The sequence below is a fragment of the Mandrillus leucophaeus genome, unplaced genomic scaffold (genome assembly GCF_000951045.1).
Source record: "Mandrillus leucophaeus isolate KB7577 unplaced genomic scaffold, Mleu.le_1.0 Scaffold775, whole genome shotgun sequence".
NCBI lineage: Eukaryota > Metazoa > Chordata > Mammalia > Primates > Cercopithecidae > Mandrillus > Mandrillus leucophaeus.
In genome coordinates this window covers 111,443-126,315 of record NW_012108419.1, presented here as the reverse complement: position 1 = coordinate 126,315, position 14,873 = coordinate 111,443, and the positions used below count along the sequence as shown (strand labels likewise).

General features: G+C 39.1%; 1 protein-coding gene across 2 annotated transcripts in view; it reads left to right on the top strand.

Annotated features, from left to right (window-relative positions):
• The first annotated feature begins 1,735 nt into the window (after positions 1-1,735).
• The window catches only part of SPICE1 (spindle and centriole associated protein 1), a 70,614-nt gene continuing 57,476 nt past the window's right edge, over positions 1,736-14,873 (top strand). Inside the window, exons 1-3 of one of the 2 annotated variants that reach the window (XM_011966797.1) lie at positions 1,736-2,024; positions 10,952-11,050; positions 14,328-14,375. In XM_011966797.1, coding sequence (XP_011822187.1) covers positions 10,952-11,050; positions 14,328-14,375 — 147 coding nt within the window. In that variant the 5' untranslated portion in view covers positions 1,736-2,024. The remainder of the gene's footprint in view (positions 2,025-10,951; positions 11,051-14,327; positions 14,376-14,873) is intronic. The other variant, XM_011966798.1, reaches the window with a different exon arrangement.

Sequence of the window (14,873 nt, the reverse complement as noted above, 5' to 3'; positions counted from 1 at the left end):
CTATCTTCTTGCTTGCTTTGATTCTAATGAGAAACTGATGTAATCCTGAGTTTTGTTCTTCTGTATATGACATGTATTTTTTTCCTTGGATGCTTTTAAGATTCTTTTATCATTTGTTCTGAGCAATTTGATTATGATGTATTTTGATTAGCTGTCTTCATGTTTCTTCTGCCAAGCTTCTGAAGGCAGGTCTGTGGGTAAAGATAGTGATAGAAGGATTAAAATAGTGATGGGAGCTTAGGGAAATTCTCTTTTGAATAAATCGGTGTTATCAATGAAGTAGGAAGCAAGGTCATTGTATGAGAATGAGACTAGGAGAAGACACATTGGGTATGAATGAAGGTATAAAACTATCATCCAGGAAAATCAGTGAACAGGGACCTGTAATGAAATGTTCAAGCATCTTTAAGGTCCTACTCAACATTAGTAATCATGAATTTAAAGTCAGCATGGTTGGGTGTTTTTTTTCAAATTCAGCTGCATGGGTGCAAGCACTTAGTAAGTGTAAAGCAGGGATGACTAATATTGGCATTTTGCCAAGTGATTACAGCAATTGAGAGAGGGGCAGCGAGTTGAGGATGCAAGCAAGTGGATGATTATGTTGATTGATTATTAAATATATCTACATCAAAATTCCTCAATCAGAGTGAAAACTATTAAAGGCAGTACCTTTCCTCTAGAAGGTGTTGGGCACTTATTTGCAGATCCACACATGGGTGTATTTTAACAGCAGAAAGCTAGGGGCTAAAGGAAATCGTCTTACCAGAGCAAATAAACTGTTTTTAAATCAACTGCTTTGTAAAGTTCTTAACGTGGTCCACACAGCTCTGACTGTCCTGGATCCAGTATCAGGGCAGCCTCCCCTTCACAGCAAGTTCCCACTGTTCTCTAAACTTCAGACACACGGGACGTCTTCCTGTCCCTTGCATTTTCCACATCTTTGCACATGCAGCTCCCTCTGCAGGAATGCTTTTCCCTTCCCCACTGGCCTACTCATGTCTCAGCTTTCCTCAGTAATTCAAATATTAGTATAATAGTAAGTTAAGTATTTGATTAGAGTGTTCCTTCTTAACACTCATCATAATTTTAATTTTTGTCATTGATAACTGTATGCTACTATGCTGTAAGTTTCCCACCTTGTCTGCTTTTAGCCCCCCATAGAACCTAGCTCTCTCGCACATTTGTAGGTTGTAATAAACATTTTTTTTTTTTTTTTTTTAAGACAAGGTCTTGCTTTGCCGTCCAGGCTGGAGTGCAGTGGTACGACTGCGGCTCACTACAGCTTTGACCTCCTGGGCTCAAGTGATCCTCACACCTCGGCCTCCTGAGTAGCTGGAACTACAGGCATGCTCCCACGCCCAGCTAATTTTTTAATTTTTCGTAGAGACGGGGTCTCGCCATCTTGCCCATGCTTGTCTCAAACTCCTGGGCTTAAGCAATCCTGCTTCTGTCTCCCAAAGTGCTGGGATTACACTACTAAAGATTTTTAAACAAATGAATAGAGGTGAAAGCAAACTAAGTGATACGTGAAGTCTGGTGAGGCGAGCAACATATTTCTTTTGGAGAATTCTCGAGGCACCGGTTAATGCTATATGCCTATTCTTTAATAATCTGCCCCGAACCTTGCAAAGGCACTACTCCCTTAGACTCGGAACCCCAGCTAGGCTTTGAGAGGAGCCTGCGCACTTGGCTCGCCGGATATACGCAAGGGCGTGGGGCGGAGCTCTGGTAACCCAGGCAACAGCCCGGAAGCCGCTGGCTGGGTTAACCTGTGGCGCGCTCCGCGGTTCCGGACCGTGAAGTTTTAGTTGCGGTGGCGGCGGCAGTCGGGAAACGGCAAGGCAAGTTGAGAAGATGGATCGGAGGCTTGTAGCTAGCAGTCCCAACGAGCCTTAGGGACCAGGGCTACCAAAAGGGTGGGGAGAACGGTGCTGGCATCTCTCTGTTCCCTGGGATCCAGGCGCCCGGTTGGGGAATCCTTACTTCAGGCAGCGCAGCCGCGGCTCAGTGTTTTGAGAGTGCAAGTGCCTGTCAGGGTGCGTGTCTGGTTGGTTGTGCGTGGCGTCAGAGTACCTCGAGTATGCGCGTGCGCACCGCCTTCGAGAGCTTTTGCACAGAGCTGGAAATTGGGGGTACTCGATTGTAGCTTTCGGGGAGTTTTCTGTGTAGCGGGAGAGAGGCAAACTATCCAGGATGCTTTGGGACCGGGAGCGTCATTTAAATCGATGGATGTCAGAGAGGGGCTTCTCAGAAGGCTCCGCCTGTATGAGTTTTGAGGAGTCCGTGAAAGTTGACCCGGTAAAGACGAGAGTGAGCCTGACGGGTGTTCGAAGCAGAGGGAAAAGAATGGTTGCAACTGTATGTGAGGCGAGAACTCGGTTTTAGGATTTGCGGGAGATGTGAGAGAACACTGGAAAGAAAGGTCAGCCGGGCCACATGGGGGAGAGGGTCTGAATGCCAAGCTGGGTTGGATTCCTCTTGACAGTGGGGAGCCATCCGAATCCAGAGGGGGTAAGGAAAGAGTTCAGATCTATTCTCTCTCCGTGTATTTAGGTAGGATTGATTCAACAGTGTTTGGAAAGAGTTCTGGTTTCTCTTTAATCAGTTTTCCGTACCAGTCAGAGTGGATTTACTAAGTCCAGTCATAACTACCCCGTTTAAAATTCTTCAGTGGTTTCCTATGGTCTTAGGATAGTGTTCAGATTGCTGTGGCTCGGAAGACTACAGTCTGCTCTCTGCCTTTCCTCCTCCTTTAACCTCTCACCCTCTCAGATCTTTGTTAATTGAACTGAATTTCTCAAACTCTTCGTAAATGCATTTTCGCTTGCCTGGAATATTCTTTCCCCTACTTCTAACTTTTATTCATATTTTAACTCTCAGTGCAAACATTTTTGGGGGTATAGAGGAGGCAGCTTTTTCTTACTGCGTAGAATTAGTTGGGTACTTTCATGGCAGACAGAATTTACTTCCCATGCTGCCCTTTTGTTGTAAATACTTGTTTAATTGCAGTCCTCTTAGAAACTCTTAACTCTGCAAGGGCATAGACTATTCTGCTTTCTTGTTGTATCTGGTGCCTCACCCTTAGGTGGTGCTTTCAAAATATTAGTTTAGTTAATAGATGGGTGGTGACGTCAGTGAGTGAAGAGTGAAAGGGAGACTAATTAGAATAACGAGAGCCTGAATAAAAATATTTTTAGTAGAGATGGAGAAGAGCGGGCAGGAGAGATTTTTAGGAAAAAAGTTAATAGATTCTGTTATCTGATTCACTAAGAGATAAGGAACAGAGGTGATGCTGAGGTTTTAAATTGGAGCAACTAGAAGGATTGTAATTCTGTAAATTCAGCTTAATTCAACATATTTATCGAGTTAACCAGTTATATATCAGCAAGTAGAGATTTGGGGTATGATGATGAGCTTTATTTTGATATACTGTATTTGTGATATTTGGCAGATTTGTACAATAGGTAGTTAGAAATGAGCATTTGGTGGTTTTGTTTTGTTTTTGTTTATTTGTTTATTTTAAGAGACAGAGCCTCACTCCATCACCCAGGCTGGAGTGTAGGAGTGCCATCTTAACTCACTGCAGCCTCCAACTCCTGGGCTCAAGCAGTCCTCCCATCTCAGCCTCCTGAGTAGCTGGAACTATAGGCACTCACCGCCGCTCCTGGCTAATTAAAAAAAATTTTTTTTAGAGACAGGGTCTTGCTATGTTGCACAGGCTGGTCTTGAACTTCCTACCTCAAGCGATCCTCCTGCCTCAGCCTCCCGAGTTGCTGGGATTACAGATGCGAGCCACTGTGTTTCATGTTTTGTGGAAAGGTGTGAATCATTGATTTGGAACTCATTTTCACAGTGTGTTTTTGTGTCCATACATTCATAGCTTTGCTCAAGGGAGTAGGTGAGGTCACTGAGGGAGGATGTGAACTGCCCCTTTGTGATCAAGAAAGCAGCTCCATGAGAGCTGGCACCATATTAGACTTGTTTACTGATATCTTGGTTTATTTAGTTTGCTTGTATCTCTAATGCCTAGCTAGTGCCTGGTGTGTGCTGCACTCCCCCAAATAAGTATTGAATGAAAGAGAGGGTATCCAATGGAAAGACAAGAGGGATGAGAACTGAGATAGAACTGGGTGGAGATCCTTGATTAAATTGTGTGTGTGGAGGGGGACAATAGAGCCGGTGAAGAAAAGGAGAAAAGAATAGAAGAGGCCGGGCGTGGTAGCTCATGCCTGTAATCTCAGCACTTTGGGAGGCCGAGCTGGGTGGATCATAAGGTCAAGAGATCGAGACCATCCTGGCCAACATGGTGAAACTCCATCTCTATTAAAAATACAAAAATTAGCTGGGCGGGGTGGCAGGTGCCTGTAGTCCCAGTGACTCGGGAGGCTGAGGAAGGAGAATCACTGGAACCTGGGAGGCGGAGATTGCACTGAGCTATCGCACCACTGCACTCCAGCCTGGGCGACGGAGCGAGACTGTCTCAAAAAAAAAAAAAAAAAAAAAAGAAGAAGAAAAGCAGGAGAAAGGGTGTCCTGGAAGCCAAGAGAGGAGAGGGCTTCTAGGATTGGGAGTGTGCAGAGCTGGAAAGGGCCATTAGTATTTCAGTTTCTCCAAACGGGCATAGATTTTCTTGGCTGTGTTAATTTTAATATTTGATGTCTTAACACTGTAAACCATCAGAATATCTCTAGTCTCACATTTTAACAATAAACTATAGCACACTTATGATCTCTGGTTTCTGTAAGTGGCACAAAATTCCTTTTTTAGACCAAAACATCTGATCCTTGGTTAAGAAAAATATGGTTACTATTATTGGTGGTGTTCAAGAGAATGCTTTTCTGCTGGGTGTGGTGGCTCACGCTTGTAATCCCAGCACTCTGGGAGGCCAAGGCAGGTGGATCACGAGATCAGGAGTTCGAGACCAGCCTGACCAACATGGTAAAACCCCGTCTCTACTAAAAATACAAAAATTAGCCGGGCATGGTGGTGCACGCCTGTAATCCCAGCTACTCAGGAGGCTGAGGGAGGAGAATTGCTTGAACCTGGGAGTCGGAGGTTGCAGTGAGCTGAGATCATGTCACTGCACTCCAGCCTGGCGACAGAGCAAGACTCCAACTCAAAAAAAAAAAAAGAACGCTTTTCAGTGCAAAGTTGGGGTCAGAGTTTTTGTAATTAATAAAACTTGGAGGTAGAACTAAGGATTAGTAAATACAGGCGCTAAAGTGTACCTTTTCATGAAGTTGGATGGCAAGAGAAGGGCAAAGATGGGATAGCAGCTTAACTATACCTGTGTCATCCTACCATACACAGGTAGTAAATTACCACAGATTTAGTGGCCTAAAACAATGACTATTTATCATTTCACAATTTCTGTGGGTTATGAGTTTGGACATGGCTTAGTTAGAGTCTCTGCTTAGGGTCTTCTAAAGCTGTAATCAAGTTGTGGCCAGTCTGCATTCTGATCTGGAAGTTTAGCTTCTGAATAAGTAAAATATTCTAAATGTAACCTGAAATAATATTTTCCCCATTTTTAAGAGTAACATAGGTTCATTATAGAAAGTTTGGGAAAGACAGAAGCAAAGAGAGGTAACCCAATTCTGGCAAACTTTTCCAGCAGGTGCTTCACAATCAGTCAGACCTGGTCTTGAGTGTCAGCTCTTGGCTCTGCCTGTTATTATTTGTGTGACTTTGAGCTATATACTTTCTCTAAGCCTCTTTTTAAATTTTTTTTAATTTTAATATTCTTAATATTTTAAAATTCTGTTTCAAGTTCCAAGGTACACGTGCGGTATAGGCAGGTTTGTTTCATAGGTAAACGTGTGTCATAGTGGTTTGCCGCATCTATCAATCCATCACCTAGGTATTAATTAGTGTGCATTAGCTATTTTTCCTGATACTCTCCCTCCCCTCACCCATCTGCTGCCCGACAGGCCCCAGTGTGTGTTGTTCCCCCCCCTGTGTCCTTGTGTTCTCATCGTTCAGCACTCACTTATAAGTGAGAACTTGTGGTGTTTGGTTTTCTGTTCCTGCATTCGTTTGCCAAGGATAATGGCTTCCAGCTCCATCCATGTCCCTGCGAAGGACATGACCTCGTTCCTTTTTATGGCTGCATAGTATTCCATGGTGTATATGTACCACGTGTCTTTATCCAGTCTGTCAATGATGGGTATTTGGGTTGATTCCATGTCTTTGCTATTGTAAATAGTGCTGCAGTGAACATATATGTGCATGTATCTTTATAATTGAATGATTTATTTTCCTTTGGGTATATACCCATTAATGTGATTGCTGGGTCAAATGGTATTTCTGGTTCTAGGTCTTTGAGGAATCGCCACACTGTCTTCCACAATGGTTGAACTAATTTGCATTTCCACCAACAGTGTAAAATTGTTCCTGTTTCTCCACAGTCTTGCCAGCATCTGTTGTTTCTTGACTTTTTAATAATCGCCATTCTAACTGGCATGAGATGGTATCTCATTGTAGTTTTGATTTGCATTTTTCTAACAATCAGTGATGTTGACTTTTTTTCATATGTTTGTTGGCTGCATAAATGCCTTCTTTTGAGAAGTATGTGTTCATGTCCTTTGCACACTTTTTAATGGGGTTGTTTTTTTCTTATAAATTTGTTTAAGTTCCTTGTAGACTCTGGATATTAGCCCTTTGTCAGATGGAGAGATTGCAAAATTTTTCTCCAGTTCTGTAGGTTGTCCATTTGCTCTGGTGATAGTTTCTTTTGATGTGCAGAAGCTCTTTAGATTAATTAGATCCCATTTGTTAAGTTTTGCTTTTGTTGCAATTGCTTTTGACATTTTCATCATGAAATCTTTGCCTGTGTGTGTGTGCTGAAAGATATTGCTTAGGTTTTCTTCTGGGATTTTTATAGTTTTGGGTTTTACATTTAAGCCTTTAGTCATCCTGAGTTGATTTTTGTATATGGTGTAAGGAAGGGGTCCAGTTTCAGTTTTCTGCATATGGCTCACCAGTTCTCCGAACGTTATTTATTAAGTAGGGAATCCTTTCCCCATTGCTTGTTTTTGTCAGGTTTGTTGATGATCAGATGGTTGTAGATGCACAGTCTTATTTTTGAATTCTTCATTCTGTTCCATTGGTCTATGTGTCTGCTTTTGTACCAGTACCATGCTGTTTTGGTTACTGTAGCCTTGTAGTATAGTTTGAAGTAGGGTAGCATGATGCCTCCAACTTTGTTCTTTTTGTTTAAGATTGTCTTGGCTATACAGGCTCTTTTTTGGTTCCATATGAATTTTAAAATAGTTTTTTTTAATTCTGTGAAGATGTTGATGGTAGTTTAATAGGCATAGCATTGAATCTATAAATTACTTAAAAATGGCAGTATGGCTATTTTCACTATATTGATTCTTCCAGTCTAATTTTTCTTATTTGGGAAAAGGGTTAATTGTCACTGACATTGTTATCCTCAATATTTAAATACAATTTTGTATGCTAGGCAGGTGTATTAGTTCGTTCTCATGCTGCTGTAAAGAAAACTTGAGACTGGGTAATTTATAAAGAAAAGAAGTTTAATCGACTCACAGTTTTGCAGGCCTCAAGAAACTCACACTTATGGCAGAAGGCCAAACAGAAGTAGGTACCTTCTTCACAAGGTGGCAGGAGAGTAAGTGAGTGCAAACAGGGGAAATGCCAGATGCTTATAAACCCATCAAATCTCATGAGAACTCACTATCATGAAAACAGCATGAGGTAAACTGCCCCCATGATCCAATCACTTCCCACTGGGTCCCTCTCACAACTCATGAGGATTATGGGGATTACAATTCGAGATGAGATTTGGGTGGGGACACAGCCAAACCATATCAGCAGGGGTTCTAAGCACTTATATATTTAATTAGTTCTGTTTTATAGTTAGTGAAAAAGCTGGGATGTGAACCCAGACAGTGATTCCAGACTGTATTATTAGCCTTTATACTATGTTTTCTCTTAAGACAGAACAGGCCTTAACAGGGTTGTGGGATCAAATGTGGAGCTCTTAGCAGAGATAAGTGCTTTATTAATAATGCCTGTATTCTAACATCATTGAGAATATACTATACATACCGTTTTGTATTCTACTTTCTATACTTCTTATGTATTTTCCTGTCATTAAACATTTTTCTTAATATAATTTTAATGGATACATAATTCATCATATAGGTATACTGACATTTTATGACTCCTCTTTGTTTTTGCAGAGTAAATTGGAGATCTAAGTAGTTAAAGATCTAAGTGGTTAAAATACTTAGATTCATGTCTTTGAATAACTGTTGTTTTCCTGTCTTTTAAAATAGCTTTATTGAGCTATAATTCACCCTTGAAAGTATACAGTTCAGAGATTTTTAGTCAGTTCACATAATTGTGCAACTAACATTACTATCTAATTTCAGAACATTTTCTTCACTGCCCAAACAAACCCTATACCCATTAGCAGTCACTCTCCATTCTATGCTCCCTCTAGATGCTGGCGATCACTAATCTATGTCTCTGTGGATTTACTTATTCTGGACACATCATATCAATGATATCAAGCAATAGGGGGCCTTCTGTGTTTAGAACACTTTCAAGATTCATTCATGTTGTAGCATGTATCAGTACATCATTGCTTATTATTGTGAAGTAATACTCCATTGTGTAGATATACCACATTTTATTAATACATTCATCAGTTGGTGGACATTTAGGATGTCTCTACTTTTTGTCTGTTCAAAATGCTGCTGTGACCTTTTATGTACAAGTTTTTATGTGGACATATGTTTTTAGTTCTCTTGGATATAAATATGCGAGTTGAATTGCTGGGTCATGTGGTAACTGTGTGTTTAACTTCTTGAGGAATTGCCAGCTGTTTCCAAAGTGCCTACACCATTTTACATTCCATGAACAATATGTGAGGATTCTAGTTTTTCCATATTCTTGTCAGTGCTTGTTGTTGTCCATCTTTTTGATTATAGCCATCCTAGTCAGTGTGACGTGGTATCTCATTGTGGGTTTGATTGACATTTCCCTAGTGACTAATTACGTTGAACATCTTTTCATGTGTTTATTAGCTGTCTATAGTATCTTCCTTGGAGGAACGTGTATTTAAGTCCTATGTCCATTTTTAAATCAGATTTTTAAAATTGTTGAGTTGTAAAAATTCTTTATATAGTGTGGATTCAAGTCCTTTATCAGATAAAGGATTTGCAGATACTTTCTCCCATTCTATTGGTTGTCTTCATTTTCTTGATTGTGCCTTCGAAGCACAAAAATTCTTAATTTTGATTAACTCCAATTTATTATTTTCTTTGGTTGCTTGTGCTTTTTGTGTCATTTCTAAGAAACCGTTGTTCAACCCAAGGCTCATGAAGATTTACTCTTATGTTTTATTTTAAGCATTTTGTAGTTTCAGCTCTTACATTTAAATCCATGATTCCATTTAATTTTTGAATATGGTTTGAGGTAGGAGTCCAACTGCATTCTTTTTCATATGAGTATCCAGTTGTCCCAGCACCATCTCTTGAAAAGACTATTCTTTCCCCATTGAATTGTCTTAGCACCCTTGTTGAAAATAAACTGACCATAAATATAAGAGTTTGTTTTAGACTTTTAGTTCTATTATATTCTGTATCTTTTTAAATGGTACTTATGGCTCTGCTACTTACTAACTGTGTGACCTTCATGGTTAGTTAACCTTTGTCTCTTAGTTTTCTCATCTGTAAAATGAAGAATAAATAGTCAGTACCTCATGGAGTTATTGTGAGGATTCAAGAAAATAATGTTTAAAGAGCATAGAATAGTATCTGGCTTATAGTAAGCACACAGTATGTGTTAGCTGATGCCATCATTACCACTGCTGCTATCTCGTCATTACCATCATAAAACTTAAATGTTATTTTCTAACTTGTATGTGACTTGTTTTCTTTGGCTGAATTGTAAATGCTGAAATTAGATACCGTGTTTAAGAAGTGAATGTTCTTAAAAGAGTACAGGGTGCAAGGAAGATTGAGGGCAAACTCTTAAGAAATACTTGTATTTAGACATTTTTATTATAGTAGACAGTGTTTTTTTTTTTTTTAAAGTACTTAAGGAAAATACTAGAGTCCTTGTTTTAGGCTTATTGGGAATAAGGGGGTCAGCTGGAAAGTCATGTAATTATTTAGGTAAGTTAAAAGGGTCTGCAATAGTAGTCATGTATATGTATTGCTTTTTAAAAGTCATATATATGTATTGTAAAATCCTGGTGTTTGAGGACTATGGGTCTTTTTCTAATTTGGTATAATGTGTAGTCTAGTGTCCTTAGCATTGCTGCTTAAGCAGTGGCAAGCTAATGTTGGCAATTTAAAAATTATAGTTTAAAATCAATAATTATTAATTTGTTTGTCAGCAATAGAAAAAAATCAGTAATTAGTACCATTTAGCATTATGTGACAGATATGTTAGAAGTGATATCGTACCTCATTTGTTCTCTAAAGTTTAGCTACTTTTATTTTCAAGTAAGCACATATGTACCTGGTAGTGATTTTGAGTGTTAGAGTGCTTAAAAAAGAACTCCAACTCTCTTTTGCCCTTTCCTTCCTTCACCTTATGTTCATATTGTTAGCTTGTGACTGGGCTATTTTCTACTAATTGTGAATTTGTGTAACTGATGACAAAGCTTTTGACGACTGTCTTAGTTCTCTGCTTTAGGCCATAATTTCTGCATTCCTAGAGTTCACTGTTATTCAAATATATAAAAGTTATTGACTTAAGACCTCTTTTATTATAATTATCAGTACCAACTTTTATTAGTTGTAAAATGAAAGAAGTAAGTATTTTATTTTGATAGCCTGTTCGTTTTATCATGCTTAAATTTTTCTTCTGGCATTTTAAAATTTGGGTTTTTTTTCAGGTATCTTTCCCCACTCTGGTGATGCTTATTGTTTTTTCTTGTATTTTAAAATTGTGATGTGATTATTATTCCTAGATGTCATTTGTCAGAGTGAACCGCTGTGGTCCCCGAGTTGGTGTAAGAAAGACACCAAAAGTAAAGAAGAAGAAAACTTCGGTGAAGCAAGAATGGGATGTGAGTATAGGTGGGATAGTAAATAATGTAACGTTACTCTGGAGGAATGGACACAGTGATACGGCCCTAGTCATGCAAGATGGTGTTCTGAATGGGGCTCATCATGTCATAGGGTGGAAGAGGTTTCTGGGCATGTGATATTCTAGGTCTTGGAGGGAAGAGCAGAATCCTTTGGGGGAGGTTTTAAGAATACACACGTCTAGGCTGTAACCTCTATATTCTTTGAAGAACTGGAATCTTAAGGAGATGGAAAGCATATTAAAAAAAAGTCTTCTCACTTTCACTCTGAGAACTCACTGCATAAAGGCAACTCTAGCTCACTGGTGTCACTGAAGTCTGTGAATTTTTTCGGTACCTTTTTAAGGTTTGCTCAGAGCAACCAGTGATATCATAACCATGTGAGTGCCAGTTTTGGTTGAAAAAAAATAGGTGACCTTTGCTCTCTTATCCCATGAATTGCTCACTTCCAGAGGTTGATCAGTTTCAGAACAAATGTTCTCTTATGGTATAAGACAAGTCTCAAGTACCTGTAACATATATTCTCTGGCTCCTAACCTGAATATTGCCTGGTGTTACCAAGGCGATTTATCTCTTTTTTTTAAGAGACAGGGTCATATCCTGTCAACCAGGCTGGAGTGATGTGATGCCATCATAGCTCACTGCAGCCTGAAACTCCTGAACTCCAGCAATCCTCTTGCCTTAGCCTCCTGAGTATCTAGGACCATAGGCATGCACCACCATCCCTGGCTAACTTAAAAAAATATTTTTTGTAGAGACAGGTCCTTGCCGTGTTCCCCAGGTTGGTCTTAAACTCCTAGCCTCAAGCAATCCTCTCGCCTTGGCTTCCCAAAGTGCTGGGATTATAGGTGAGCCATCGCACCCAGCTAGATTTCTGTCTTTTGTAACCTGATACTTTGGTTTGGACTATGAGACTTTAGGTGCCTTTACTTTCCATTGCGAAGAGTAACTAGTTAGGGATTGGTTTGGATCTCAGGGATTCTTTTGGAATTGGAATCTTCTGGTTTGCAATCTACCATGTTAGCCAGATATCCTGGGCAAACTGACAGCCTTTGAAGTGGGGCAGCGGGTTTTCTCTGTGTTTAGATTGTTTTGTTGCTGTCTGATTGGCTATAAAATTTTAATAACAAGGATGTGACTCTAAGATAAGGAAACTGATAAATAGGAAAAAAATTATGTGATAACATATTTTCCGCTTCAGAGTGGTTACTTTGAGAAGTTCAGTACAGTTGACCTTTGAACAACATGAGTTTGAGCTGCATGGGTTCATTTATACATGAATTTTAAAAAAATAAATACAGTTGGCTGTATCCTGCGGTTCCACCTCTACAACGAAAGGTGGATTGAAAATACAATATTTTCAGGATGTAAAACCCGTATACGGAGAGCCAATTAGGTGGGATTTGAGTATGTGTGGATTTTGGTGTATGTGGGTGTCCTGGATACTGTGGGATGACTGCATTTATTCCAGTATGCCAGTATTGCTCAAAACTTAATTGAAACCTGTCATTTGAAATTGCATTAAGAACCTTCCTCATTTACTTTTTATTATTTGCAGTGCTGGAAAAATCTTTTGTTATTTGAAGGTAGACTGAACTTGGAAAATAGTCATAAGTCATTTGGCGTAAATGGTTAATGATGGAGAAGAGATCAAACTGATTAATACTGTCTTGATAAAAATAGTGAGACATTTTCTGAAATGGCTTATAGACTAGGTTTAAATGCAATGTCAAAAGAAAATGGTTTTAAGCAAGAGTAGTATTGATGGAATTATTATTTTCTTCCATGAGAACAAATTTTAAGCCTATCACTTATTTGTATGCCTAAGTTTTTAAATGATTATTAAAAATAATTCTCATGATCCTGTAGTTGTACCTTGTACCTTTCTTTTCCTTTTCCTTTTTTTTTTTTTTTTTTTTTTTTGAGACAAGGTCTCACTCTATTGCCCAGGCTGGCCTCAAACTCCTGGGCTCATGATGGGATCTTCCTGCCGCGGCCTCATGAACCTCCTGAGTAGCTGAGACTGCAAGTGCACACCACCATGCCTGGCTCTTGTACTTTTCTAAATCATTGTAAAAGTAATAACAGTTTTCATACAGAAAAGCCTTGAGCCAAATATAAATCATGGCCAAAAAGTTTAGTCTTTGATCAGAAGCCATTTTTGACTGTTTGTATTCCTCGTCACTTAGAAGTAAAACTAACTTGTTTTATTTCCTGCCTTGCCAAATCTGTGTAGCACAATGGCTGAAGTTGCCTTGGAAAGGGCCAAGTTACAGGGTTACTACTTAGAGCTGTGCAGCCTGTGTGCCACACAATTTCAAGGGGTGCTATTTACATGGACTCTGATATTAATGTTAACTTATGGAGTTGTGCAGGGTAGTAGCCCTGCCATGTTAGTTTAGTGCCTGTTAATTTAAGTGACTGTTTTCACATTTTATGAAATTATGCATTGCCCTCAAATTTCATCTTTCATTGTAGTAGCATCAATGCTTAAGATGTTTGCAGACACAAATTGAACCTCTCTGTAGTGATCACACTGTCTTTTTTTTTTTTTTTTGAGATAGAGACTTGCTTTGTTGCTGAGGCTGGAGTGCAGTGGCACAATCTCAGCTCACTGCAGCCTCCACCTCCTGGGTTCAAGCGATTCTCCTGCCCCAGCCTCCTGAGTAGCTGGAATTACAGGCACCCACCACCAGGCCTGGCTAATTTTTATATTTTTAGTAGAGACTGAGTTTTGCCATGTTGGCCAGGCTGTTCTTGAACTCCTGAGCTCAGGTGATCCACCCGCCTCAGCCTCCCAAAGTGCTGGGATTACAGGCATGAGCCTCTGTGCCAGCCAGTGAACACAATTTTTTTTAGGAACCTTTAGCGTTGCATTGTGGAATCCTGGGATTCCATAGACTACAGTGTGAAAATTAAAACTTTAGTTAAACCTACTCATTTTGAATATATACTACCATTTATTAATATGTCATATATTAATTTTGAATATTTTCATTGTTTTAATATAATGTATGACTGCTTGGTGAATACAGTACTTATTTTCTGTAAGACATCTAAAATTAGTCTGTTATTTTCTATAAATAGGACACCTAAAACTAATATGTGTTCATATCTAAATTGAGAATACTGGTTCCCAGAAAGAAAAAAATTTTGGTCCCAGGATTTTGAAACCATTTTAGCCATTAAAATCCAATAAATGTGTATATTTTATAAGAAAACTTTTTTTTTTTTAAAGAAAGGCCACCTTTTTTTACAGAATACTGTGACTGATCTAACAGTTCATCGGGCAACTCCTGAAGATCTGGTGAGTTTAATATCAAAACTTAAGTCATTTATTCAGTGTTTTATTTGGTATTTGACTTGTAACCTTTAGAATAGAAACTATAGGCGCTTCCTGGAAGTTGTTCAGTTATGTTTAATCTTGTTTACGTCTATGTAAAATCAAAAAGCCTGGCTTCTGTACTTCCTGATTTTAGCTAGGAATGTCAATTAGTATGTATTAGAGTTTCATTAAATATGTTGTGTTTATAGTTGAAATCTCTTCAGTCTAGTACTGTCCTATATATATCTATCTATCCGCCTTTTAAAAAATCTATAGATAGCTTCAGCATTATTTATTACTTCCCTATACAAACACACTGTTCTAGTCAATGTAATAATTTATCCCTTGAGTGTGCCATGTGTATTTCCATGTCTGAGCCCCCATTCCTTACTTGGAACAGTTTCTGTACCTTCTTCTCTACCTGTTCAAATCTTACTTTACTTCCTTATCTTAGTTCAAATCCTACTTTTTTTTTTTTTT